The following is a 26516-nucleotide window of genomic DNA, read 5'->3' on the forward strand; positions in this document are numbered from 1 at the left end:
TTATTTTAGTAATAATTATAATGAATTTTCTATATTATCTTGGATTCATATACTTTGAGTTAGATATTTAAATAAAAAAATTTGACATTCAATACCCATATATAAACTTCTCCTATATAATCTTGCATTGATATACTTTCAAATATTTATTTAAATATAAACATTGGGCATTAACCCATTCGCGCAATGCGCGTATAAAACTAGTATATAATAATAAACCCATAAGAAAATACCACCATTACAACACTATAAATATAAAATAACAAATTATAAAATCCAAAAACCGTATATATTTAATTATTTATACATATATTCAAATTTTTGGTTAACCATTTAATTAATTCGTTTAACCAATAGTTTCGAAACGAAATAATTGTTAACCAAAATTTTACTAATCATTTAATCAATAATTGAATAAAAAATTTTCACTTAAAGAATAATTAACCAAAATTCTTCGATTTAATCGGTTAATCGAATTTTCACCAAAACTTACACACCTTATTAATTTAAAATTTAAACAATTAAAGATGGTTTAAAAGATAATTTAAACACATATTATTTCCAAACAATTATTAATCTAAATTAAATGTATAATAATAATCTAAATCTTAACTATAATAAAGCAAAATCGTGGCCACAAAATTTTCCCTCCAAAGTGTGAAAGCATTTTCATAGATTTGTAGAATTATTGTGTTCACATTTATTGCAACAAACAAAGCAATCAGATTTTGTTTACTATCTCATTAATTACATTGAGATTTAAATATATTGAAATTTGAAATGGTATTTGAATATCCGATTTTTTGTTTACAATCGGATTCAAGTTGCCTCTTCGTATACTTAAACCATAATTACAAGACAATAAATTTAAATTTGAAATGACTTATACAATTTTCAAGACTAACATTTAATATACATAGACTTCTCTAATACTACACAACACTATAAATAAGCCCTAACAATTCTCAAGATGGCTAACTCTCCGGGTTCATCATTAGGAAAGAATGGCTCAGAGATGTTGAGAACAATTCTGAAAAAACTTTTGATAGTTCGTTGTTTCATAGTCCCTGCTCCATTGTACATGCCCTGCACTGAAATACCACATTTACATTGAAGCCAAGGAAGCCAAGGTAATAACTCATCAATTCTCTTTATCTATATCATTTTAATGCTCTATTTCAATTTACAGTATGTACTTCCTCATTTTTTTTTTCTGTTTCTCCATTGTTTTGGTGAAGGGGTACGGGTGAGAATGAGGCAGGCAATTGTATGGACACACATGTTAAGAAAATCTTATATAAACAAGAAAAGCTATATAAACAAGAAAAGCTATATAAACCCTTTGTAAGGATTTCAATAGCATACCAAGCAATATAATTGCCATTGACACCTGAAGAGCATATTATGATCATAATAGCAATGAAACTCAAACTCAAGTAAGTGCCTTAAATATATTTTATGCTTTTGTCTTCTTTATATATATATATATATATATATATATATATATAAAGAGTAAATTGCACTTTTGGTCCTATGACTATAGTGGTCTTATTAATTGCAACACTTGACTTTAAAAACTAACATTTTAGTTCCCTAACTATGCATTTTTTAACAGATTTGGTCCTCCCGGCCAAATCACCGGCCAAATTTGGCCGGAAAAACATAATTCATTTTTAATTAAATATAAATGAGGGCAAAATAGTCATTTTACGAAGCCTTCTCCTTCCTTGCACCTGTTTGCCGGATCCGCCGTCCACGACCAACCAAACTAAAGGAAATGAAAATCACTACGTGGCTTGATCCAAATTCACGACACTGTTTGGTTACTGTGGGCCCTCTTATGTGGTCGAAAATCCATGCAACGTCTCTCTCAGTGCTGACTAGCCACCAGCATTACTCTCCCTCCGACGCCGATCAACGCCATTTTGGGAAACCTGAGAGCAGGGGCTCGGCGGAGATTTGATTGAAGCGGGAGAGTGTTTGATTTTTTGAAGAGATGAGCAGTGCTTTCATAGCTACTACGGCCGTCGGGTTCAACAGTAATCAGCGAATATGGAGATCGAAGCCATCTCCGTTGATTCCGTGTCGACCGGAACAATCCGAATCAATTGGGGGTTGGAGCGGGTTTGTTGTTTCGAGGGCGACCGTTTCTTCTTCTACTCCCGACGGCGCTTTAGAATGACGACGACGAACACCACCGTTCTCGTCGTCGGAGCTACCAGTCGTGGTTGTGGACGGATCCGGCGTGGAGGTGCAAGGAAGGAGAAGACTTCGTAAAATGACTGTTTTGCCCTCACTTATATTTAATTAAAAATGAGTTATGTTTTTCCGGTCAAATTTGGCAGGTGATTTGGCCGGGAGGGCCAAATCTGTTAAAAAATGCATAGTTAGGGAACTAAAATGTTAGTTTTTAAAGTCAAGTGTTCTAATTAACAAGACCCCTATAGTCATAGGACCAAAATTGTAATTTACTCTATATTTGAAAGATTGCTAGCATACCAGAAAGTTCATATGCAGTTTCACCTTGAAGCCACTACTGCAGTTTCTCTCGGTAACAAGCTAGAGGTTTGTCTCTATCAAAACATTTAAAAACAATGTAATCATATAACGATAAAAATACCAGGTATTACGGAGTACTTACTATAAAAGTAATTAAGCAAACATTGTTTAATCTGTAAGGTTACCCCTACTTTATGCATACAATTTTCAAGGGAATTTACTTATTAAAAAAACCACACTATTAATTTTATTTTGGGAGCGTATTAAACTTTCAATTTGACAAAATCAGCTGCTTCAACTTCAAGAGTCCATTTATGAAAGCATTCAAACATCAAAGACGAAAAAGAATAAAGCTATTGGTATAAACTAAGAACTATGGGCTAAGTTTCTCTCCACAAGCTGAAACACAAATACATACAAGGGCATGCTGGAGTTCGCAGTGTAGCAACGGTGGGCAAAGCGGCGGCGGTTGTCTGAGCAAGCAACGGCGGAGTAAATCAGTAACCTAAAATGAATAAATGACACTGCTTCCATTGACAATTAGAAACGAAGCTAAAGCTGAGGAGAGGCAAACAATTGAATAAATGAAAAATTGTGAAAATTGAAATCAAAATGAATATTTCAAGAACAAGCAACTGTAGCCGTTGAATTTGAAGTGTGTGAGGAGAGGCGGTGGCTTGATCGGCTGGGGACGGTTGGAGCCTGAACTGGCGGCCGACGATGGATCTCGGAGTGCGTGATCGACTGCTTGAAGCTTTAGCGTGAGGTCGATGTGGTGAGTGGCGGCGGTGACTCCGGTGAGGCAAGGGACTGAGACGCAGATGCAAGACTGCAGATCGGCCTAGGGACTGAGAGATTGAGGGATTAAATCCGTGAATGTGAGGATGAGGAAGTGAGGAGGCACAAAGAAGCGGAGGGCTGGGACAGAAGAAATGGGAGATTTGGGTTTGTACCCAGATGTCATGAAATTAAAAAAAAAAAAAAAGAATTTTATATAAACATGTATATGTATAATGTATACTCTTAAATTGTTATGTGATTAAAAAAGTATATTTGTTATATACGTAGCCTTAAAAGATATTGAAGCCTGATTTTTTCAATAACAAAATTTTGTTTAATTTTTTAAGCTAATATCTATTGAGTTATAAAAAGTTTGTATTGATTTTTCTGGGTAGTGAAAAAAAATATTTTAAAAATGAATTTCAAAAATAACTGTAATGAAGTAATTGCAGTATTCATATTTTTGTAAAAAAAAAAGTGATATTTGTGTCATTGTGTGTTATCAATTTTAGTTTGCGATGAATCAAAAAACATTTGTAATTCTATTATTAATATAGTTTATAAAGAGATTTTTAATAGTTTGTAATTTGTGTTTTAAATAATATAATTTTTTCTTATTGACAACAATATTTCATTTTAATATATTGATTTCCAATGACTTAAGTACAATTTCTACATCTACCACAAACACTATATCATAAAAATTTTAATAATTTGTAATTTTGTAAAACACTGTTTTTAATAATAATATAATTTGTATTTAAGTATTTATTATGTACCATTTACATGTTTTTTTTTATTAGTTTCATTCACAAATTAAATATAATTTGTAAATTTTATTAATGTTTTTTTGAATATAATAGATTAAATTTTTATTATTCCATATAATTGGACAATAGGTTTAACAATTTTTATTCCGTAACTGTACTAGTTAAAACAAATGCTATACACACACCCAAATACAGCACAACCCTACCCATCTTCTCTGCCGCCCATACCAATCCCGTCCCTCTGATTCTCCGCTTCTCCTCTCTCGGCGTCTCCGCTTCTCACTCGGCGTCTCCGACTCTCTGCCTCGGCGGACTCATTTTCTCTCTCTATCTCGCAACCTCTCCGGTTCCGGTTCTCCACCCTAGGCGCCTTCCAAGTTCGAAGCTCCTCTCTCATCACACCTCTTAGGCAATCCATCGAAGAGGTGGGTGTTATAACCGATTTATTGTAAAGTACGTGTTTCTATACTCCAAACTGCTTGTACGACTTAGAATTAGGGTTAGGATTTCACCTTTCAATTTCTGTTCCATCGCTCTTTTCTCCCTTCATCTATCGATTCTTCTTCCAGTTTAGAAAATTCCTTTTCCAATGTCAGAAAATAAGTTTAAATTTATATGGCGTCTTTCTTCCCTGCTGGTTTTCAATTCTTTGTGTTGGCAGTTTTCAGGTTAATCAGAAAGTATATTAAAAAATTAATTATAAAATATAGGACTTTAATATTTTGTTAATCCCCTTTGTATAAATTTAGTAATAATGTTTGCTAAATTGCTACTCATAATACTGCATACTAATTATTTCCAGGAATCTTGGAATTTCTCAATTTTGATTGCGATTGGGTGTCTATATGACTATGAGTATGAATATATATAACACGTAGTAATATAAATATACATAATTTTTACTCAAATTTTAAAACATTTAATCTGAATGCAAACAAAATATAAAAATAAGGTTGGGTTTATGTTCTCATATTCCAAACTTGAGATGTTTTAAGCTGTTTTGAGCCCACAATTCTTCAAGCAAAGACATTTTTATCAGTTCTCCCTGTTTTCTTTTGCGGCTTCTTCCCTATTGCTTATTATGTAAGTAGTTAGCACAAAAAGCAAAAGATAAATGCTTACTGTTTTTTAGCATTATTATTAATCAAATTTATTAAAACGTTTACAAAATCCATTTATGTGTACTGTGTAGACAACACGACTGCATCTTTCTCTTGCATGCTTATAACAATATCCTTAGGATCAACAGTTTCCATATTTTTTGTCTCATATTCCTCTTGCCTGAAACTGGAATTTGCCATTCATTATTGGAGTGTTTTAAAATCATGCTTTCTATTCACAATTATGATATTTAAATAATTCTGCTATCTTACAGCATACATAAAATCATTATGTATGTTGATAGGTTTAAGAAAAAATTAATAAATATTTCAGTACATAAGTTTTTGGAACTAACAATATATTATATTTTTTTGCTGGTTTTCATCATACAAAAGTTAAAGAAGATTTCAATAAGAGGTTGTTACCATTATTGAAGTACAATGTATTAGTAGAATTAAAGAAATGAAATCAGGTATGGCTTTAATTTTACCTCTATTTGTATAGAGCTCTGTGTTTCCTCTTACCGCCAATGATAAACCCCTTAAGCATCTTCACTATAAGTGGATTACAGAATTTACAGTTTATTATGATTAAAGAATGGAAACATACCAATGGTTTTTCAGGCGTGATTGTTAGAGCCTCCTCTACGTTCTACCTTTTTCCTTCTCCTCCTCTACCGTCGCCGCGAAAATACACGAATGGTTCTTTTACATCTTTGAGCCATTTTTTCGGATGATGAACTCCAACTGGTAGCTATCTTGCAAATTATGAGGGCTTATTTATAGTGTTGTATAGTATTATTGAAGCTTTATGTATATTTAATGTTAGTCTTGAAAATTTTACAAGTCATTTCAAATTTAAATTTATTTTGTATTGATGTCTTGTAATTATGGTTTTAAGTATACGAAGAGGCAACTTGGATGAGATAGTAAATAAAATCTGATATTCAAATAACCTTTCAAATTTCAAGATATTTAAATCTCAATGTAATTAATGAGAGTGTAAACAAAATCTGATTGCTTTGTTTGTTGTAGTAAATGTGAACACAATAATTCTACAAATCTATCAAATTGCTTTCACACTTGGGCTGGAAATTTGTTGGCTCTCTTTATTTTGCTTTTATATAGATAGAGATTTGAGTTGTGATTTCTGTTGGAACCCAATTGCTAAAGAATCCATTGCTCTCAATCTGAGTTCAAGAGTATTTGAGTTGATTTTAGACCCAGTGTGTATGAATCCGTATGCTCTATTTGCAGCTAGGGCCTAGGTTAAACTAAATTAGCTGAAAAGCCTTACTCTTGTGTGTAGTTGATCTCACTGGGGTAGTCTGAGTTTGGTGAGTTTGATTTCTTGCACTTGGTTTCAACTTAAGCCTTTTTGGTTTCTCCATTGTACTAAGAATTATTCAAGTTGACTGGTACCAATCATTAGAAATTATGTAATTATGTTTCTCCATTGTACTAAGGCAGATTAATTTTGAGGTTTGAAATTTTGAATGGTCTATTGGTCGGTTATCGTTGCAATTTTTTCAATTGTCTCTACAGACATCAGGCAACTATAAGATGTTCTCACTTCTCAATAGGCACATTTTTTGTTGCTTCAGGTTTCATTTCGGCAAAGGAAGTCATGAATTTCACAACACTGTTTAGGAGGTTGAATATCAGAGAGTTGGTATCAAACACACCTGTATACAGTTATGGTAGCGGTATGAGTTTGATAACGTGTTTTTATGGACCTCTGGTCCTTGAATTACATGCAGAACATTGGTGGTTGGTAATTGCATTCTATTTTGCATGGTTTAGATGCATCTGGGAAGGGATTGAGCTTAGTACTCCGCCGCTGGGCTACCAAAAAGACAGCGGGATCCACAAAAAATGGACGTGACTCAAAGCCCAAGAATCTTGGAGTAAAGAAATTCGGTGGAGAGGTGAGAATTTCTTTTTGGCCTAACGGCAAAGAATGGTTATAGATTATGAGATTGATTGTTGTCCTTGTATTTTGCTTGCTCAAGTACTGTTTATGCTGCAGAGGGTGATCCCGGGAAATATCATTGTTCGTCAAAGAGGAACCCGATTTCATCCCGGGGATTATGTTGGAATTGGTAAAGATCACACCCTTTATGCTTTAAAAGAAGGGTGTGTCAAGTTTGAGCGTAACAAGCTGACTGGACGTAAGTGGGTGCATGTTGAGCCCAAAGATGGTCATGTACTTCATCCGATATATTCGACTGCTGCAGATCTTGAGCTGAAGACTGCTACTTAGATTTTGCTTCTTCCAATTTTAAATCACGTACATCTACTTATCTGGAACTATGGAGTGATCATCTATAAGTCTCATCATGTTTGAATTCTTGTTTCCATTTATTCAAGTTCACATGGCCTCTTTATGGTAGACATTTTTGTTCTTAGTAATAATAGTCATCTTTTCTCTTTGGTTGAATTATTTGGTAATTTTGACTAATGTAGCAATGGCTGATTTGAGTTCTACTGTGCAAAAATGGATTACTGTGCAAAAACGGATTTGCAAAAGGATGCAGTAGTTTTGCAATTGAGGGTTACATGAGTTTAAACTTTACTCGTCTATTCTCGAGAAAAAAATTGGCTTAGAGTTCCAACCTGAGTCCATCTGGCTTGTCACAATTGATGCCACTCTCATATATCCTGCGTATTTCCACTTTATACTGAACCATTTCTTCAAATTTTTCGTCTGTGCTTTTCAGCATATATCACATCTTAAAATTTACGCGATTCTCTACAAGGACTTTGTGTCTTGGGATTATTCTGTATTCAAGGAAATAACTGAAAAACCTGTAAAAAATTCCTAAGTGAATAATCTAAAGGACATTTCTAATGAAAGCATTACAGATTTATAGTAAACTGTATACCTTGGGAATTCAATTAGATCCTATAGAGGGCGGACCATGGTTTGTCGCAGGTATTTGTACTTTGGACGAAGATGTTTTTCTATATCGTATCGAAGAATCAATGGATAGTCAGCAATCATCTCACCCAATTTTCGGAGAGGTATACCAAGCGACAGAAAGAACTTCACGTTGGGATCCAATTTGTGTGCGATGCTGCATCCCAGTAGCTCGGGTTGGAAGGATTTGTGTGCGATGCTGCATCCCAGTAGCTCGGGTTGGAAGGCTATTACTTTCCCAACATTTCTCTGCGAGACTCCAGCTTTTGTGAGGAGGAATATTACCTGTAGCTGCGAGACTCCAGCTTTTGTGAGGAGGAATATTACCTGTAGAAATACCAAACATATTTGTCAATACAAATTCCTAAGACCTGCATTCTTGATCTATGATAGGATTCTATGTTGTTCAAATGAGACAACATGTGTCAAGACAAAAGTAAGCAGAACGAGGAATGGGCAGACTGTTGGTCGTATTTTCTTCTCAAGGCTATATGTGAATATTCGGGGAAACCTGGCAAGCACATCTCCAATGGCATTTTCCTGAACGTCTATTTCTCGCAAAAACTGGACCTGTACACAGAAAGAGGATTAAATACCATTGCGAGCACGATAAACATAGTTCAGTAACTCGACAAGAAATGCTAGCAAATCATACCTTAGGCACAATGGTGTTCTGCAAGTCAATGCAGAATACTATTGATACCTTGATGGTAATAGAACCTTGGGGTCGCATCTCTAGAGGTGGTTGATCCCACTCACTGCCACCTTAAAAAAGTAACTCATCGTTATTTAATACGGAGTATCTAGTTCCAACAGAACCAACAGATAATGAAAGCCAGACTACTCTCAAGAGAAAAGTTATCATTGCAATTTTTTCAATTGTCTTTAGTGACATCAAGCAACTATAAGATGTTCTCATTTCTCAATAGGCGCATTTTTTGTTGCTTCAGGTTTCATTTTGGCAAAGGAAGTCATGAATTTCACGAGATTGTTTAGGAGGTTGAATATCAGAGAGTTGGTATCAAACACTCATGTATACAGTTATGGTAGCGGTATGAGTTTGATCACATGTTTTTAAGGACCTCTGGTCCTTGAATTACACGCAGAATATTGGTGGTTGGTAATTGCATTCTATTTTGCATGGTTTAGATGCATCTGGGGAGGGATTGAGCTTAGTACTCCGGCGTTGGGCTACCAAAAAGACAGCAGGATCCACAAAAAATGGACGTGACTCAAAGCCCAAGAATCTCTGAGTAAAGAAATTCGGTGGAGAGGTGAGAATTTCTTTTTGGCCTAACGGCAAAGAATGGTTATAGAATATGAGATTGATTGTTGTCCTTGTATTTTGCCTACTCAAGTACTGTTTATGCTGCAGAGGGTGATCCCGGGAAATATCATTGTTCACCAAAGAGGAACCCGATTTCATCCAGGGGATTGTGTTGGAATTGGTAAAGATCACACCCTTTATGCTTTAAAAGAAGGGTGTGTCACCTCGCCAAAGAGGAACCCGATTTCATCCAGGGGATTATGTTGGAATTGGTAAAGATCACACCCTTTATGCTTTAAAAGAAGGGTGTGTCAAGTTTAGCGTAACAAGCTGACTGGACGTAAGTGGGTGCATGTTGAGCCTAAAGATGGTCATGTTCTTCACCCAATATATTCGACTGCTGTAGATCCTGAGCTAAAGACTGCTACTTAGATTTTGCTTTCTCCAATTTTAAATCACTTACATCTACTTATCTGGAACTATGGAGTGATCATAAGTCTCTTCGTGTTTGAATTCTTGTTTCCGTTTATTCAATGCGCTAGATACACTTTCTGTACTTAACTTGGCCTCTTTATGGCAGACATTTTTGTTATTAGTAATAGTAGTCATCTTTTCTCTTTGCTTGCTATATTTTGTCATTCTGACTGAAGTAAGGAGGTAGCAATGGCTGTGCAAAAATGAATTTGCAAAAGGATGCAATTTTGCATTTGAGAGCTACGTAGGTTTCTTTTCTTACTTTTTTTTTTTTTTTAACTTCAAATCCCATTTAGAACACATCTGCAAAATTTGACTCTCACTCGAAAAATAATTGGCTTGGAGTCCAAACTTTACTTGTTTATCATATCCAACTCTGACTCGAGAGAAAATTTGGCTCAGAGTTCAACCTTTATAGGAGTCCATCCTCTGACCTTACAATTGAGAGCTACAGAGTTGGTTCACTACCTGTCCAACTAAATAACTGTATTGAAACAATAGAAAAACATTGGAAAATGAATACACTCACTATATACACACAGTTACAGACAAAAAAAACATGTTCATTATTACAAGTGTTGAAATCAAATATCTTTGTTAGTTTACTTATCTGTTTCTAATCTGCTACTACAGTTAGATCGATGATTGAATGAGAAATCTTCTATAGAGCCATTAATACAAGTGGTTGATGGCTTGTCACAGCTGATGCCACTCTCATATATCCTACGTCTTTCCACTTTATCCTGAACCATTTCTTCAAATTTTTCGTCTGTGCTTTTCAGCATATATCGCAGCTTAAAATTCACCCGATTCTCTACAAGGACTTTGTGTCTTGGGATCATTCTATCTTCAAGGGAATAACTGAAAAACCTGTAAAAAATTCCAAAGTCATCAGCTTGAATAATCTAAACGACATTTCTAATGCAAGCATTATAGTAAACTGTATACCTTGGGAATTCAATTAGATCCTCTAAAGGGCGAACCATGGTTCGTCGCAGGTATTTGTACTTGGGACGAAGATGTTTTTCTATATCGTATCGAAGAATCAATGGATAGTCAGCAATCATCTCACCCAATTTCCGGAGAGGTATACCAAGCGACAAAAAGAACTTCACATTGGGATCCAATTTGTGTGCGATGCTGCATCCCAGTAGCTCGGGTTGGAAGGCTATTACTTTCCCAACATTTCTCTGTGAGACTCCAGCTTTTGTGAGGAGGAATATTACCTGTAGGAATACCAAACATATTTGTCAATACAAATTCCTAAGACTTGCATTCTTGACTTGATCTATGATATGATTCTATGTTGTTCAAATGAGACAACATATGTCAAGACAAAAGGAAGCAAAAAGAGGAATGGACAGACCGTTGGTCGTATTTTCTTCTCAAGGCTATATGTGAATATTCGGGGAAACCTGGCAAGCACATCTCCAATGGCATCTTCCTGAACGCCTATTTCTCGCAAAAACTGGACCTGCACACAGAAAGAGGATTAAATATCATTACGAGCACGATAAACATAGTTCAGTAACTCGACAAGAAATGCTAGCAAATCATACCTTAGGCACAATGGTGTTCTGCAAGTCAATGCAGAATACTATTGGCCTGGCAATAAGAATTCTTCGCATTCCTTCTTTAGAAATCCCGATGTAGTAGAAAAACTTAACAAGGGGCTTCCACTTCTCCTCAATGTTACAACCCATCAAATGTGGTTTCAATGCAATCACTCTTCCAACATCTTCGTTACTTAGGCCAAATTCCTTCAGATACGCAACCTGGATGTAAAACACAGCCAAAATTAGCCATTCCTCATCCTCGCAAGACAAGAAAAATACTAAAAGTTGTTATTATTTCTATATATTAGCAAGTCAATCTCAAATCCCAACCAGGTGATCTTCATTCTTTAGTGCAGTTTATAAATATAGCACTCGGGGAAATATGCTTGGCAGCACACGTTAACAAGAGAGTTTAAAACAGGTACCTTTTGGTTCATCTCTTCCATACTCAAGTAGCCAAGCACCTTAGGATAGTCAAAAACCATTGTCCCGAAATCATTCTCATTCATTCCCAGATTCAAATAGAATTCAACACGCATCTTGAGTTCTTCCATGCTAAATGACAATATTTCAGGGCATCTGCTAATAACAAAGCCAATCCAGTCCCTCCGGACCCCGTTCTTCTCCAAATACTCAATATTCTCATCCAAATCATCAAAGCTGCGGCTGAAGACATTCTCTCCTGATCTCAGCATTGCAACCCCAATGAATCTCCCCTTCACGTTTACCGACTTTAACCACTCAGCAAAACGTCTTATGTAGGTAACATCTCGTCTTGATTTACATACGAGGTTCCCAATTTGAGGAAATGATAATGAATTGTGTTTCAACCACCTAAGCAGTTCATGGCAAAATGCAATACAATAATAGTTCACCAAGAAGAAAAACCAATAGTTTGAAACTGAAAGTAGTTGAGCATATAATATATAAACATATATGTGCAATCCAAATATCAACTTAGGCTGTTGATGGAGCGCATGCTTCAATTTGGTGTCCAGAGTTGAGCCAACTCTAGACACGTGAAGGGCCTGTTGAGCATATTACATATATAATATATAAACATAAATGTGCAATCCAACTATCAGCACATGCTTTTAGTTGAGATTGAGCATAAAGTATAGATCAGAACTTTAGTGTTTAAACTGTTCATGTACCTTACCATTGGCACGACATTGGAATCATCTATGAATGCCCTGGCTCGACTATTGAAGGATGAGTGCGAGAATTCAGGCATTTGCTTCATTGAAGCAGCCTGAATCATCACAAAATCAATGAAATCAGACAATTTGGATACCAAATTTCTCGAATAAGTGATCCCAAATTTCCCCTTTCTCATCGCCTCCATGAAAATCTCAGTGGTGACTCTCCTGCGTATCTCTAGGGCCTTAATAAGCATCTCCTCATCATCTGCAGCAGCAGCAATGCCGCTTTGGTCATCAAACAGACTCTTAATGGGCGGCAAAGATGAATTGACATCAGGATCGCTGGGAGATTGAACATAACTTGAGCCTGGGAATTGAGGGGTTCTTCTTCTTATCAATGACATCTCTAGAAGCCTCATTTTATCTTCTTCCTCTTCTTCTACAGAAGACACCTGTCTCTCTGCAAACGGCGTCGTTTTTGAATATGAGATTTGGTCGAATGAGAGGAAATGGAGGAGCATAGAAGTGGATTTGGAATTGTGCTTTTGAGTAACAGTAGCTTCATCGTTCAACGGAGAGGAGGTAGTGCTAGTTTCGGTGTTTTGACGATTTTCTTGGTGGTTGCGGTGGGCGGAGGGCACCGTGAAGAGACGTGGGCGGTTGCAGGCGGGGAAAGAGAAGGGAAGTGTCGCCGGAAAGTTTGGGCCGCCGTGGTCTTGGAAGCATAGCACGGCGGAGAAGTGGTGGACCTGGAGCTTAACCAACATCTTCAAGGATAACAACTTTTCCTGGAAAAAAGGGAGCTTCTATAATCAATAAAAAATTTTGAGGAACAAAATGGAATAATTGGGAACATCAGGGACCTAGATGAAATTATTTTGGACATAAGGAAGACAAAGACGCAGGAGAGGGCGCAGTTCCCACGCTCCGCGAATCGAGAAATCAATCATCCTCCTCCTGCATGGGCAATTCAACTGGTCATACGGGTGAAGTTTGGAAAAAGAGACCGGGGATCGGGGAGGCCTCGTCGCAGCACCTCGCAATCTTGAATTTGCAAAGTCGCAGAGTCTGAAGTCAGGGTTAGATATTTTAAGAATTCAGTTATTCTACATTTTACACTCGATATCACCTCGCCTAATAAGGAGAGGTACAATTTGAGAGTGCACGAGCCTTATGTTGCCTAAAGATAGTGTTGAGAGAAAGGTGAAGATGAAGATGAGTTGGAAGCCTCTTTTATGTAATAGCTGACAAATTATACATAACATATAAATTATATTAGAAATAATATGCACGAAGAGCTTCGGATGCAGTAGTTTTGCAATTGAGGGTTACATAGGTTTTCTTTTTCAGCTTTGAATTCCATTCAGAACACATTTGTAGAATTTGACTCTCACTCAAAAGGAACTTTAGTTTAAACTTTACTCGTTTATTCTATTCAACTTCAGTTGTTATATCGTGGATCATGGTCTACAAAGTTTTGTGGACCATGGTCCAAAAAGAGCACCGTTTCTTTAAGTAAATAAACGGTTGTCGTCACATCTTAACAGAGCTTCGTAAATGAAATTATATTTCATCTCAAATAATACTGTCTCACATTTGTTTTTATATTATCAAATGAAACTATAGTTATATCAAAATGAAACTGTAGTTGTGTTGAAAGGAAACTGCAGTGTATTATAAACGAAACTGTAGTTGTGTTTAAAGGAAACTGCAGTGTATATAAAATGAAGCTGAATAACAGTTTCACATATTTGAGTGTATAATGTCGAATGAAACTGTAGTTATTGTGTTAAAATGAAACTACAGTGTATATATATAAAATAAAATTGAATATGTTAACACACATAGTTACTTTTTGCAGAACGGGTTCCATTTCTTTTCATTAATCAAAATCATGTTATTTTGATCCATGGACTACTATACATTGTGGACTGCGATCCACAGTAAAATTTGCAATTCAACTCACTCAAGAAAAAATTTGGCTTAGAATTCAACCTCTACAGAATTCAAAATCCAAAGATTTAAAGCCCATTAGAATAAAATTCCAATGTGAACATACGCTAAGGTATTATAATTTATAAACTTAATCGGCCTATCACCACTATTACTATGAAGATTTTCCGAGGATATAAATCTTGAAATGTGTTTCAATTGACTTACAATTTCTTAAATATTTGTGTATCTCTATATATATTAAAGCAAAATGAAACAGCTGAAAAATTCCCGCCCATATAAAACGCAGCGTTTTGGCCATATTCCAAAAGTCCAAGTATTTGTACTGTTCTACACGAAATCTCTTTACTGACAACTTAATTTTTTTAAATTTTATTTTTACTAAATTCCATTCCAATTTCCTAGGCACCTCTTTGTCTTTGTGTACACAAAACTTCCTTCCCGACAACCAATGTTGAGTACAACACATTAAAAAATAATTATTACATATTTTTAAACTAAAAATTTCGTAAGAAACAGCCTATAAATAGATAATTTTGTGGTGATGGGTGAAACCCATATCTACACCGAGAGAAGAAAAAACCAAGAAACATAGAGTCATTGAGCTTCTATTCAAATTTTAGAGTATTCACTTTCTCCATTTTTAATATTTATGAAGATGAAGTATAAATCTTCAGATGCAGTACAAACATTCAGTTGCTAGCAAGCATCGCAAAAAGTGATAATGCAGTACAAGAGGCGATAAGTTACCATAGGTTGCAAGAGGAAGAAGCAGTTCTGAGCATACCTACTACTACTACTTCGAAAATGGTAGCTACCACTTATTTAATCCTTTTACACCTTTTTATCATGAAAAACCTGAAACAAATATATGGTTACTATTAACATTTTATTGTGATTGTTGATATGTACATATGAATTTAAACTTATTTTTTTGCTAAATTGGAAGAAGAATCGATAGATGAAGGGAGATAAGACCTATGGAACAGAAATTGAAATGTGAAATCCTAATCCTAAATCTAAGTCGTACAAGCATATTTTGGAGTATAGAAACACATACTTTACAATAAAACAGTTCAAACACACTACCTGTTCAATGGATTGCCTTGCAGGTGTGATGAGAGAGGAGCTTCGAAATCGAAAGCGCAGAGGGCAGAGAGCCGAAGGTGCCTAGGGCGGAGAACCGGAACTGAAGAGGCTGCGAGATAGAAGGAGACTATGAGTGCGCCGGGGCAGCGAGTCGGAGACGCCGAGTGAGGTGAAGCGGAGACGTCGAGGGTGGATAAGCGGAGACGGCGGGGAGGAGAAGCGGAGAGGCGGAGTCGCCGAGGAGGAGAATCGGAGGCGCCGATTGAGGAGAAGCGGAGACGCTGAGGGTGGATAAGCGGAGACGGCGAGGGAGGAGAAGCGGAGAGGCGGAGACGGCGAGGGAGGAGAAGCGGAGGGGCGGAGACGGTGAGGGAGGAGAAGTGGAAAGGCGGAGACGCCGAGGAGGGGAATCGGAGACGCAGAGGGATGCGATGGGTGAGGGCGGCAGAGAAGATGGATAGGGTTAGGTTGTATTTGGGTGTATAAAATTTGTTTTTTTTTTTAAAGGATAAAGATTATTACTATACATTTAGTTTAGATTAATAATTGTTTAGAAATAATATGTGTTTAAATGATCTTTTAAACCATTTTTAATTGTTTAAATTTAAATAAATACTGAATTTAATTATCTATATATATATATATATTAAAACAGAAGTGCCAACTTTCCCGCTCATTTTAGTCCAAAAAATTTGAAATCGGTCAACATAATATCTTTAAAAACATATAAAAGCTCAGTACAATTTGCCCAGCACTTTTTCCGACGATAATTTCTTGTACCTTGTGCTTTTGTGGATGTGCTTTGCAAACAGGATGCCATATTTGCCCATGCCGATCATCGGCCGTCCAATTTCAGACTGCTTAAATACAAATCTAAAACTATTTACATGGACCTGCTTTGAATATTATATAGGCATGCTATCTATAGACTTCAATATTATATTATTAACGTGCATACCTGATCCTCCACTAAGCAAACAACTCCATTAATTTCCTCCACTGAGCAAACCAACTCCATTATTTTTTGTATGTGTATGTATTCTCATTGGAAATAAAACAAAGAATAGCTGTCGGCACATGCATATCAACATATCTTTCTCTCTCTGTCTGCAAATTCATATCAAACCAACTACGGAGGAGGTCTAAGATCTGCGATTTTGCTCTTTCGCTCTCCGCTGGCTCGACTCGGGATGGATGACATCGACGACGTCGGAGGGCTGCGATGGAGGCTATCGCGGGTGAGGTAAGTGGCGCTGGTGGTTGGTGTTGCATTAAAGAAACCTAGCTAATGATCATTTCCCACCGCGGTTCCCCTCGTCACTCCTAAAGACGTTTACCCTTTCTCTTTCTATCGATCTCTGTCTGCAAATTCTTATCAATCTCAGGAAAGAAGACAGAATAGAATAACTCAGCTGGCAAGAGGAACTTTCGAATAGATTACCAGCGACCGACGACTCGGCCATGGGCGACTGCGTGACGCAGTGAGCAACTTGACTTGTACAACCCTTCCCAGCTCAGCTCGGTGACCGGATGGACGGACAGGTGGCAGTGGCTACGACTGAGGATGCCTCCGATCTTCAGATGTCCGGCTCACCGGAAAGGATAGCGCCGACATGTGGTGGTGAACCGTGATGCGAATGAGGCGAGAAGGCAGTGGCGTGCGGTGTGGTGGACGACTGAACGAAGCCGGTGCGTCTGTTATGGTGGTGCTGCACAAGGCGGACTCTGGCCGGCGCTTTCTCTCTCTATCCCTCTCCGCGTCTCTTTCTGTCACGTTTTTCCTCCAAAAATTTTGGTTTGCTGCAGGTGATTTTGGCAGCTAGGTTATGGACAACATGAACCTTATATATATGATGGTTTGTGTTAAAAAAATATTGTGATTGTGTGGGTTTGTGTTTTAGTGTTCAGCTTGTGAAGGGGAAATATGGACGGGCAGCGTCGTCGTAGTGCAGTATGCTTTATTGGAGGACTAGCTAATGGATGCCCACAGCTGAATGTTTGGTGAAGGAAACCATGTGATTTATTGGAGGACTAGCTAATGGATGCTCACAGCTAAATTATTATTTTTTTTATAAAATAATTTAAACGCACCTACGGTGCTTGCTTTCTCGTACTACTTCTACTCAATATGACTGACTATGAATCCAGAAAAAAACTCACCAAAGTTCTCATCTGTCATCTTCTTATTTTTACTACTTTCTATGTTGTGTGAACGGTACGTTTCCGATTTTACCCGTTCTCCTTTTTTATTTTTATTTTTTGTGTGTTTGGCAGAGGAAAATACTTGCGGAGTCCTACTGGAATTAATAATTCGAGTTAAAATCATATTTTGAGAATGGGTGTTTTCTTAATTTTCTTTTGGCCTTGAAGTTCATAGAAGACACCATAATCGATATGCTGATATTGTTTTGAATTCCTTAACTAAATATGTTTTTTGTTTTTGTTCTCTGATGTTGCAGAGCCTGTATCAGATTGGTCGTCTAAAATTGTCATAGCTTATGAGCCTGTTTAGGAAATTGGAACGGGAAAGGTTGCAACGCCTGGCCATGCACAAGAAGTTGGAACCTGTTACTGCACATTGAACTTTTTACGTCTGTACTGTAACATGTCGATTCCAAATAATCTGTTGTTATTTTCCTTTTTCATTTTTAGGTGTTCTTCGACTTAAACCTGTATCCTATCATTTGAACTTTAATACACAGTAATACAATTTGGTTGTTCTCTTGAGAGAGATGATTCTTTTTAAATTAAAACTTTGTTTATTCTACACGTTTTCCATTGTATATTAAGAACTTCACATAAGAGGTACATTGTGAGCTGAGCAAATGGCTTCAAGCAAATGTGATTGCGGATGTTGTTGCCTCTACCAGGATCATCCATATAAGTTTAACACAAAATGAATTCAATTGAAGTATTACAACTCCATTGCAAAATGAATTAAAATATATTTCAAAAAATAGTCATTTGTGATAATCTTTAAATAATATAAAGGCTCAGTATAATTTGCCCAGCACTTTTTCCGATGTTTTTCCGGCTACAAAAATGGTACTTTGTGCATTTGTTGTTGTTTAGAAACATAATGGCCTATATTGCCCCTTCCGATGCCGGTTCTTAGACGTTGATCACCGAAAAATCTTAAAAGTCTTCATAAACATCCATTAAGTCAACAACTGCTCCTCCACTTATTCATTATTTTATATGTAATTAGTGGGACATTTTGTTTGTTTCCACTTAAAAGATAGCAAAAGTGGAGCTCTTTCCAAAAGATGAAAGCAATTCTTTACTTACTCCCCCACTTATTCCATATTCTACGTAATTAGTGGGGAAGTTTTGTTTGTTTCCCCTTAAAAGCTGGCAAAATTAGAGGATTAGGAATATTATGCGCTTAAAGAATTATTTGGTTGTAGCTTTAAGGATTGCACTGCCCCAAATTCGTAGAAACCAAAACGATTTTTACAGCTACAAAGAATCAGGCATTACAGTGGAGAAATTTGTAGTGGCCTCAGCCGGGAATAATTTGGACTGAGGAAGTTGAAAACGAAGCTGCTGTACCGGAGTCGAAGGTAGACTAGTAGCACACAACGTCGTCGTTTGTTGTAATTCTTCGTCGGATGTCAACGCCGTTAAAATAGGGGATAGCTTCCGCCATCATCAACCACAATACAAGCTCTTTTCCTTCGGGGATGGTTTCCTCTCAGCTACGCGATGCTGCGACCAAGTGATGCGCAATTATGTGAAACTCCAAAATCTCGCCACGATACGCATAAATACTGAAACAAAGTAAATATTTAATTTATGTGCTTGTCATCTAATTTAGGACTCATGCTGGACTAAAATGGCGTGTTAGAGTTAAACAGTTTTCCGGTCCCATTTTGTGTTCATATTTTATTGGGTTTTATCAAATTTCATATTCAATTCAAGTGCTTGACTGAACAGTTGGATTGGTCCCCTCAGTCTTTACGACGACCAGCAGCAGACTGATGGAACTTGGCAATGGTGAATTTTTTCCCCAGTGATCTACTCTTCAGGCGGCGATCACTGGAGAAAGCATCTTTATATTTTCCTCTCCTTCATTCATCTTCCACTTCTTGGGTCTTGCGACCAACGACATAGTGGACGGCGACTGGAACGCTGATCGGAAATATTTACCGGCAAAATCAGAGGTTGACTTCTCCAGGTTTAGTACAGATTCTCCTCTTACTTCTCAAAAGTTTTCTGGATGGCTGCATATTGAAAATGTTTTTTTAAAAGTAGCAATTCATACTTTAGTAGTTTTAATTTATTGGCATTTGCGTTTTTCTAGACGGTGGTAAACTCAAATTCATTGCGGAGTCTTAGATCATAATTAATAATTGGATCGGAGTTCAAATCATATCTCGAGAATTAATAATAGTTAAATGATAATGTATTAATTATGGTAGTGGTTAGTGAGTCATTAATCATTATCCTTGTTCAGACCACCCTTCCTCCTTCCCCTTTAGTTCTATATATCCGTGTGTATTAGAGGATGGAAATGAGAGAAAGTAATTAAGGGTGTGTTTGGAAAGTAGGAAAATGGTTTCTAGAAAATGGTTTCTGGAAAATGAGTCATTTTTCAGAAAATATTTTCCTTTCTTGTGTTTGGCTGCAAAACAAAAAATTGTGTTCGTGTGTTTGGTTCATTTTCCAGAAAATGGGTAGGAAAATGAACAGAATTATATAACTGAATATTTTAATTAATTTGTTTAAATATAACAACATTTATAACAAATATACAATCCAAAAAATAAAATAATCACAAAAAAATCACAACAAATTAATATGTATCTCATAAAAAAATAAAAAAAAAAATAATAATAAATAAAAGTGGCCGACTGGTTTCAGATGTCAAATAAAAAAAATAAAACTCATAATATCTATCTCATAATAAAAAAATAAATTATTACTCAAAAAAAAAGTTGAAGATGTCAAGAAGATGGGATGAAGATGAAGAAGTTAAAAAGCATTTAGGAGGCATAGGGAGATGCAAGAAGCAAAGGAGAAGGAAGAAACAAACTTTGGAAAATGACTTCCCTCAAAAAAAGGCAAATTATTGCATGGACCATGATCCACACAGCTGTGCTGACCAAAAATAAAAAGTACATTATTTTTATACTGAAGGTATATTATTTTTGTATTGTAGGTACATTAGAACTAAGCATACAAATTTACCAATTCAAATATGCATTCTAAGATTCTAATAAAATTGATAAAAGAAAAGGAAACCGTTATTGAAAAAGATATAGTACAAACTCTAAAAGCATATAAACTCAAAAAACTCACAAGGCATATAATAGAGACTATGAAAGCCAGTCAATCCCAAAAAATCATAAATTCAAGATTTAAGTCTTTGACAATTAATAGTATATTAAAAATCCATAAATTCGTAAAACAAAAAAAAATTTAAGTCAATTTTATTTTATTTTTTCTTTTTTCATAATTTAAGATTTTCACACTATATTTATGAAGAAACAATCTTCAAAGCACCACATCGGTTTTAAGATTGAAAGGAAAAATTGTATCCGTATATCCATTCTTCTAATAGATCGCGACAGAAAATAGTACGAGAGTACTGTAAATAAATCAATACATCAATAATAATAACAAAACATAAATTGGCAAGTAACAATTTGAAAATAAAAATATATTCCAAATATAAATGATAAATCCGGAAATGGACCATGATCCACACAGCTGTGCTGACCAAAAATAAAAAGTACATTATTTTTATACTGAAGGTATATTATTTTTGTATTGTAGGTACATTAGAACTAAGCATACAAATTTACCAATTCAAATATGCATTCTAAGATTCTAATAAAATTGATAAAAGAAAAGGAAACCGTTATTGAAAAAGATATAGTACAAACTCTAAAAGCATATAAACTCAAAAAACTCACAAGGCATATAATAGAGACTATGAAAGCCAGTCAATCCCAAAAAATCATAAATTCAAGATTTAAGTCTTTGACAATTAATAGTATATTAAAAATCCATAAATTCGTAAAACAAAAAAAAAAAATTTAAGTCAATTTTATTTTATTTTTTCTTTTTTCATAATTTAAGATTTTCACACTATATTTATGAAGAAACAATCTTCAAAGCACCACATCGGTTTTAAGATTGAAAGGAAAAACTGTATCCGTATATCCATTCTTCTAATAGATCGCGACAGAAAATAGTACGAGAGTACTGTAAATAAATCAATACATCAATAATAATAACAAAACATAAATTGGCAAGTAACAATTTGAAAATAAAAATATATTCCAAATATAACTGATAAATCCGGAAAAAAAAATATGTAAATGGAAATAGAAAGATCCAAATCGCGTATAACACATTTTCCTTAAAACCGATTCGCTACCTACCATGTTGCTAGGAGCGTTGTAGTGTCGATCTCCCAAGATAAAATGATTAACAATAATATAGTTGAACACNGAAAAACTGTATCCGTATATCCATTCTTCTAATAGATCGCGATAGAAAATAGTACGAGAGTACTGTAAATAAATCAATACATCAATAATAATAACAAAACATAAATTGGCAAGTAACAATTTGAAAATAAAAATATATTCCAAATATAAATGATAAATCCGGAAATGGACCATGATCCACACAGCTGTGCTGACCAAAAATAAAAAGTACATTATTTTTATACTGAAGGTATATTATTTTTGTATTGTAGGTACATTAGAACTAAGCATACAAATTTACCAATTCAAATATGCATTCTAAGATTCTAATAAAATTGATAAAAGAAAAGGAAACCGTTATTGAAAAAGATATAGTACAAACTCTAAAAGCATATAAACTCAAAAAACTCACAAGGCATATAATAGAGACTATGAAAGCCAGTCAATCCCAAAAAATCATAAATTCAAGATTTAAGTCTTTGACAATTAATAGTATATTAAAAATCCATAAATTCGTAAAAAAAAAAAAAAAAATTTAAGTCAATTTTATTTTATTTTTTCTTTTTTCATAATTTAAGATTTTCACACTATATTTATGAAGAAACAATCTTCAAAGCACCACATCGGTTTTAAGATTGAAAGGAAAAACTGTATCCGTATATCCATTCTTCTAATAGATCGCGACAGAAAATAGTACGAGAGTACTGTAAATAAATCAATACATCAATAATAATAACAAAACATAAATTGGCAAGTAACAATTTGAAAATAAAAATATATTCCAAATATAAATGATAAATCCGGAAATAAAAATATGTAAATGGAAATAGAAAGATCCAAATCGCGTATAACACATTTTCCTTAAAACCGATTCGCTACCTACCATGTTGCTAGGAGCGTTGTAGTGTCGATCTCCCAAGATAAAATGATTAACAATAATATAGTTGAACACTCAACGAATATTATTTTTAGCGAAGTAGAACAAGGAGTCAAGGATTGAACAAAAGGTTTGTATCTCCTCAACATTCAACTATCTTGGATTATTCAAACACAACTTGTAAATTAATCCAAATAGTAATACAAATAGAAGGGATTCACTACCTTGAATTATTCAACCATAGCTTGTGAATTAATCCAAGTAATAATAAAAAGAAAGAAATTTGAACAAGAGATTTCCACTTATTTCTCTCTTCTCTGCCGAAAATGAAGAGAAAACCATTTGTTTCTCTTCTTTCATTTCCCACGGCAGCTTCTCTCTTTCTCTTCGTTAATCCCTCTATCTCTCATTTCTTTTCCTTATTTCTTCTTCTAACATAACCCATATAGATAAATATGATTGATTCTAGCTAGCAAGAAAGACAATAGAATAAGACAAAAAAAAATTTGAATGGAGTTAAGGTTTGGATATGGTGATCCGGCGTGGGAAGAACTCAAGGAAGGAGGGAGACAAAACATTCCCCATTCCAACAATTCCATCTTTCCATCGAAAATATAATAATAATAATAATAATAATAATAATAATAATAATAATAATAATAATATTTAAAAAATACTAATACTAATAATAATAATAATAATAATATATTTTCACATTTTTTTTACCTACAATTAAAACCTAACATTTAACAACCACAATAAGACAATAAAGCCTATGCACAGAATAACGACAAGATTATCATTAATCATATGTTAAAAAAAAATTACAATTAATCACAACAAATCAACCGTCAACAATAAGCAAATCATATTCAATCACAACAATATTCAGAACCAAATCATAACTTCATTTTGAGAGATCAAATCATAAAATCATCTCCATTAACAATAATAAAAGAAAAAGAAAATATTAATTAAACAAAATTAAATGTGTCAACTAGAGCAATAATACCTTAGTCGCGTAGAGGTTTAGAGGCAGTAGAGTACTCACTGAGCAGGCTGGTCGCTGTCGTGGTCTCACGGAGCAGGACTGGTAGAGGACTCGTTTTTCGCCGTGCCTGTTGGTGAGATTCGCTGGTCTAGGTCTGCGTCTGTGAGAATGAGAGAACTAAATCGCACTTAGGGCTGTGCATCGGACGGGTTCGGACGGTTCGGATATTAAAACCGTAAACCCGTTCGGATTTCGGTCTGTATTTTGCTAACCCAATCCGTATAAATTAATTTAACAAAAATATCGGATATTATAAAATCGGATTCGGACGGATTTAATTGGATATTCGGATATCTTCGGGTGAAATTAAACAAACTCAAAATCCTCTCTCTGGAGCACTGGATGAGCCAAAAGAGACAACCGAGATGTCTGAGCTCAAGTTTTCCTCTTCTAAAACACCATAGACTTTTCCTTCCCATACTCTTTACACAATCTGTCTTGCTTGGGGAGAAAAAAAAAAGCAATAAACCTACCTACATTTGTAGCAGCGACAGCGAGGCGGAGCCGCGAAAACCTGCGGCGGAGGCGAGACCGGCCATCTGGCGGGGGAAGCAGAAGCGGAGTAGAGGCAGAGGCGAAGGACTGGCGTCTCGCACAGGAGAATTGTCTTCATGATCAGTCAAAATTAAATTCTTTAGACTTAGAAAATTTTGTTTTAGAGTTGTTTTCTTCTGGGTTTCAAAGCCAGGTGAAGCTTTCAAGTTCTGGGTAATTTTTCGAACACTTTGGGAAGTAAGAAGGTGGGTGTCCTCTCTGTCATACTTTTGAGGTAAAGCATGGGTACACTTTGGGAAGATGGAGTTGGCAGGTGGGTATCCTCTCTCTCATACTTTTGAGGCCATCCTTTCTCATTATCCCAGGGTATGGGTACACATTGGGAAGATGGAGTTGGCAGGTGGGTATCCTCTCTCTCATACTTTTGAGGACATCCTTTCTCATTAATCTGATATACATCACGAAGCCGTGTACACATTATTTCGGATATATCGGACGGATCGGGTGGAAATCTTCATACCCTATCCGATTTTAAAATTTCCGAAAGAAATTTCGGTCGGATCGGTTTTTCGTCTTCGGATTTGGATATCCAACCAGTGTTAATAATCGGCTTTCGGATCGGTCGGGTTAATTGGGTTGGACGGGTATTGCACAGCCCTAATCGCACTTCTGTGAGAGCGAGAGATATGCCGTGAGCGTTCATTGACCGTGAGAGTGAGAGTGAGAGAGTTAGGCTTATACGTGGAAAATTTCTTAAAATATATAAAAATATGCCTATTCCTTTGGAATCACCGCCAATGACCTTCGTTTGACCATGAAGGCGACGGCGGAGCTACGCTTGCTCGACCGGCGACACGGGCCTGCCAAATTGGCGATTGTTCCGATCAACTGCTTAGTTCGGGACTTTGGCATGTGTTGACGAGAGTGTACGTTGGTGGATCGGGCCTGCCTACTCACTTTAAGCGGTGTCATCGGCGCTGAAGGATCAGGCCTGGCCTGTCTCCTATTTGGCCTTGACTCTGGATGGTTGAGGTTGTTGAAATGTCGGTACTAGGGCTTGGCAATAGCGATTAGTATTCTTGCTTCCCACTGTCGATCCGACTGGCGACCTTTCTCTCCTAGCGGTCTGCATTTTTCTCTCTCTCTCCTAGCGGTCGGCATTTGTCTCTCCTCCTTTGCAGTTATCTGCGTTGAATGTGGATATCTATAGAAAGGATATGGCTAAAGAATGAACATGATGAAGGGCAATACTTGGTCGGGTATGGGTCATTTCTACAAGCGTTAGCCATATATTAAAATGGACCTATTTTCCTCCTTGGAATAAAATCATTAGGAAAAAAATTTAATTCTCACATTATTTTTTTTCAAAAATTTTCTCACATCATTAAAATAATTAGTTGTTGTCTTATTGATGTGAAGTAGTCATTTATTGTGTTTTATCACGTTTTCAGTTCTGGGACCTTTCTCTACAACTTTATTCAACGAGCTGTGGTTTTTACGTTTGACTTAGTTCAACCATGCAATCCTTTTCGAAAAGCCGTGCACGCTTTACGCCTGAAGAAATTCGTGAGCGTAAAAGAAATAAAAAAACAATCATGGAAACAACTGTCATCACAACAACAAATTCCAAATGAAATGCAATGTTTAAACCCTCAGAACGCGTCTGAACAACCACCACGTCCTTCACCTCTGCCATGTAATACAGGTGCTGAACAACTAAATCGATATTAACAATGACTTTATAAATTTTTTTTGACCTGTACTAATTCTCGTAACTTTTTTTTCCTGGTTTATTGTACGGCGACATTATTCATCTGTGTATGTGGCATTTGGGACAATGCGCACATAAATTCACCAATTATAATCCTTTGCTTATAAATCCACATAATCTATACACAATGAATGATGAACGCCATGTCCTCTCATTGTTTATTGGTTAACACCCGTGGAACAACACCGTTTGTGTTGCCTGCTATTCCTGACTGTATTTATTGTGGCGCTAAACGCATTCAGTATGAGCCACCTGCTTTTGCTGTTGCAAGGAGAAAGTTGTACTTGTATCAAACGAAATGCCTTTGGTGTTGAAAAACCTGTACACTGAGTTGA

The 26516-nt window shown here is 35.9% G+C and overlaps 2 protein-coding genes, 1 long non-coding RNA gene and 1 pseudogene across 11 annotated transcripts; 2 read left to right on the forward strand and 2 right to left on the reverse strand.

Moving 5' to 3' along the window:
- Nucleotides 1–786: 786 nt before the first annotated feature.
- Nucleotides 787–3439, reverse strand: LOC116027404. Its single transcript, XR_004099968.1, has 3 exons — nt 2918–3439; nt 2500–2573; nt 787–1091 (listed from the first exon to the last, which is right to left on the reverse strand). It is a non-coding gene; the product is annotated as an uncharacterized LOC116027404 (long non-coding RNA).
- Nucleotides 3440–4219: 780 nt separating this feature from the next.
- On the forward strand, nt 4220–7589 carry LOC116027401 (50S ribosomal protein L27-like). Of its 5 annotated transcripts, XM_031268999.1 has the most exons (5): nt 4220–4474; nt 5774–5899; nt 6754–6855; nt 6953–7077; nt 7179–7589. In XM_031268999.1, exons 3-5 carry the CDS (start codon nt 6777–6779, stop codon nt 7410–7412), a joined length of 438 nt encoding a protein of 145 aa, XP_031124859.1. In that variant the 5' UTR covers nt 4220–4474; nt 5774–5899; nt 6754–6776; the 3' UTR covers nt 7413–7589. The 5 variants fall into 5 exon arrangements, with proteins under 5 accessions (XP_031124859.1, XP_031124860.1, XP_031124858.1 ...); XM_031269000.1 differs by lacking the exon at nt 5774–5899 and having other exon boundaries at nt 4220–4502; nt 6733–6855; XM_031268998.1 differs by lacking the exon at nt 5774–5899 and having other exon boundaries at nt 4220–4502.
- A 1453-nt stretch (nt 7590–9042) lies between these two features.
- LOC116027024 lies at nt 9043–9768 on the forward strand (annotated as a pseudogene).
- Nucleotides 9769–10299: 531 nt separating this feature from the next.
- On the reverse strand, nt 10300–15689 carry LOC116027398 (transcription termination factor MTERF2, chloroplastic-like). 5 transcript variants are annotated; one of them, XM_031268992.1, is made up of 9 exons: nt 15551–15688; nt 15249–15319; nt 13372–13576; nt 12521–13296; nt 11792–12200; nt 11370–11585; nt 11177–11284; nt 10759–11036; nt 10319–10680 (listed from the first exon to the last, which is right to left on the reverse strand). In XM_031268992.1, the coding sequence occupies exons 4-9, from the start codon at nt 13273–13275 to the stop codon at nt 10413–10415; spliced, it is 2034 nt and encodes a 677-aa protein (XP_031124852.1). In that variant the 5' UTR covers nt 13276–13296; nt 13372–13576; nt 15249–15319; nt 15551–15688; the 3' UTR covers nt 10319–10412. The 5 variants fall into 5 exon arrangements, with proteins under 5 accessions (XP_031124849.1, XP_031124852.1, XP_031124850.1 ...); XM_031268990.1 differs by lacking the exon at nt 13372–13576; XM_031268989.1 differs by lacking the exons at nt 13372–13576; nt 15249–15319; nt 15551–15688 and adding an exon at nt 15212–15229 and having other exon boundaries at nt 10300–10680.
- Between the last annotated feature and the right edge of the window lie 10827 nt (nt 15690–26516).

Source organism: Ipomoea triloba, chromosome 8, assembly GCF_003576645.1.
Source record: "Ipomoea triloba cultivar NCNSP0323 chromosome 8, ASM357664v1".
Lineage (NCBI taxonomy): Eukaryota > Viridiplantae > Streptophyta > Magnoliopsida > Solanales > Convolvulaceae > Ipomoea > Ipomoea triloba.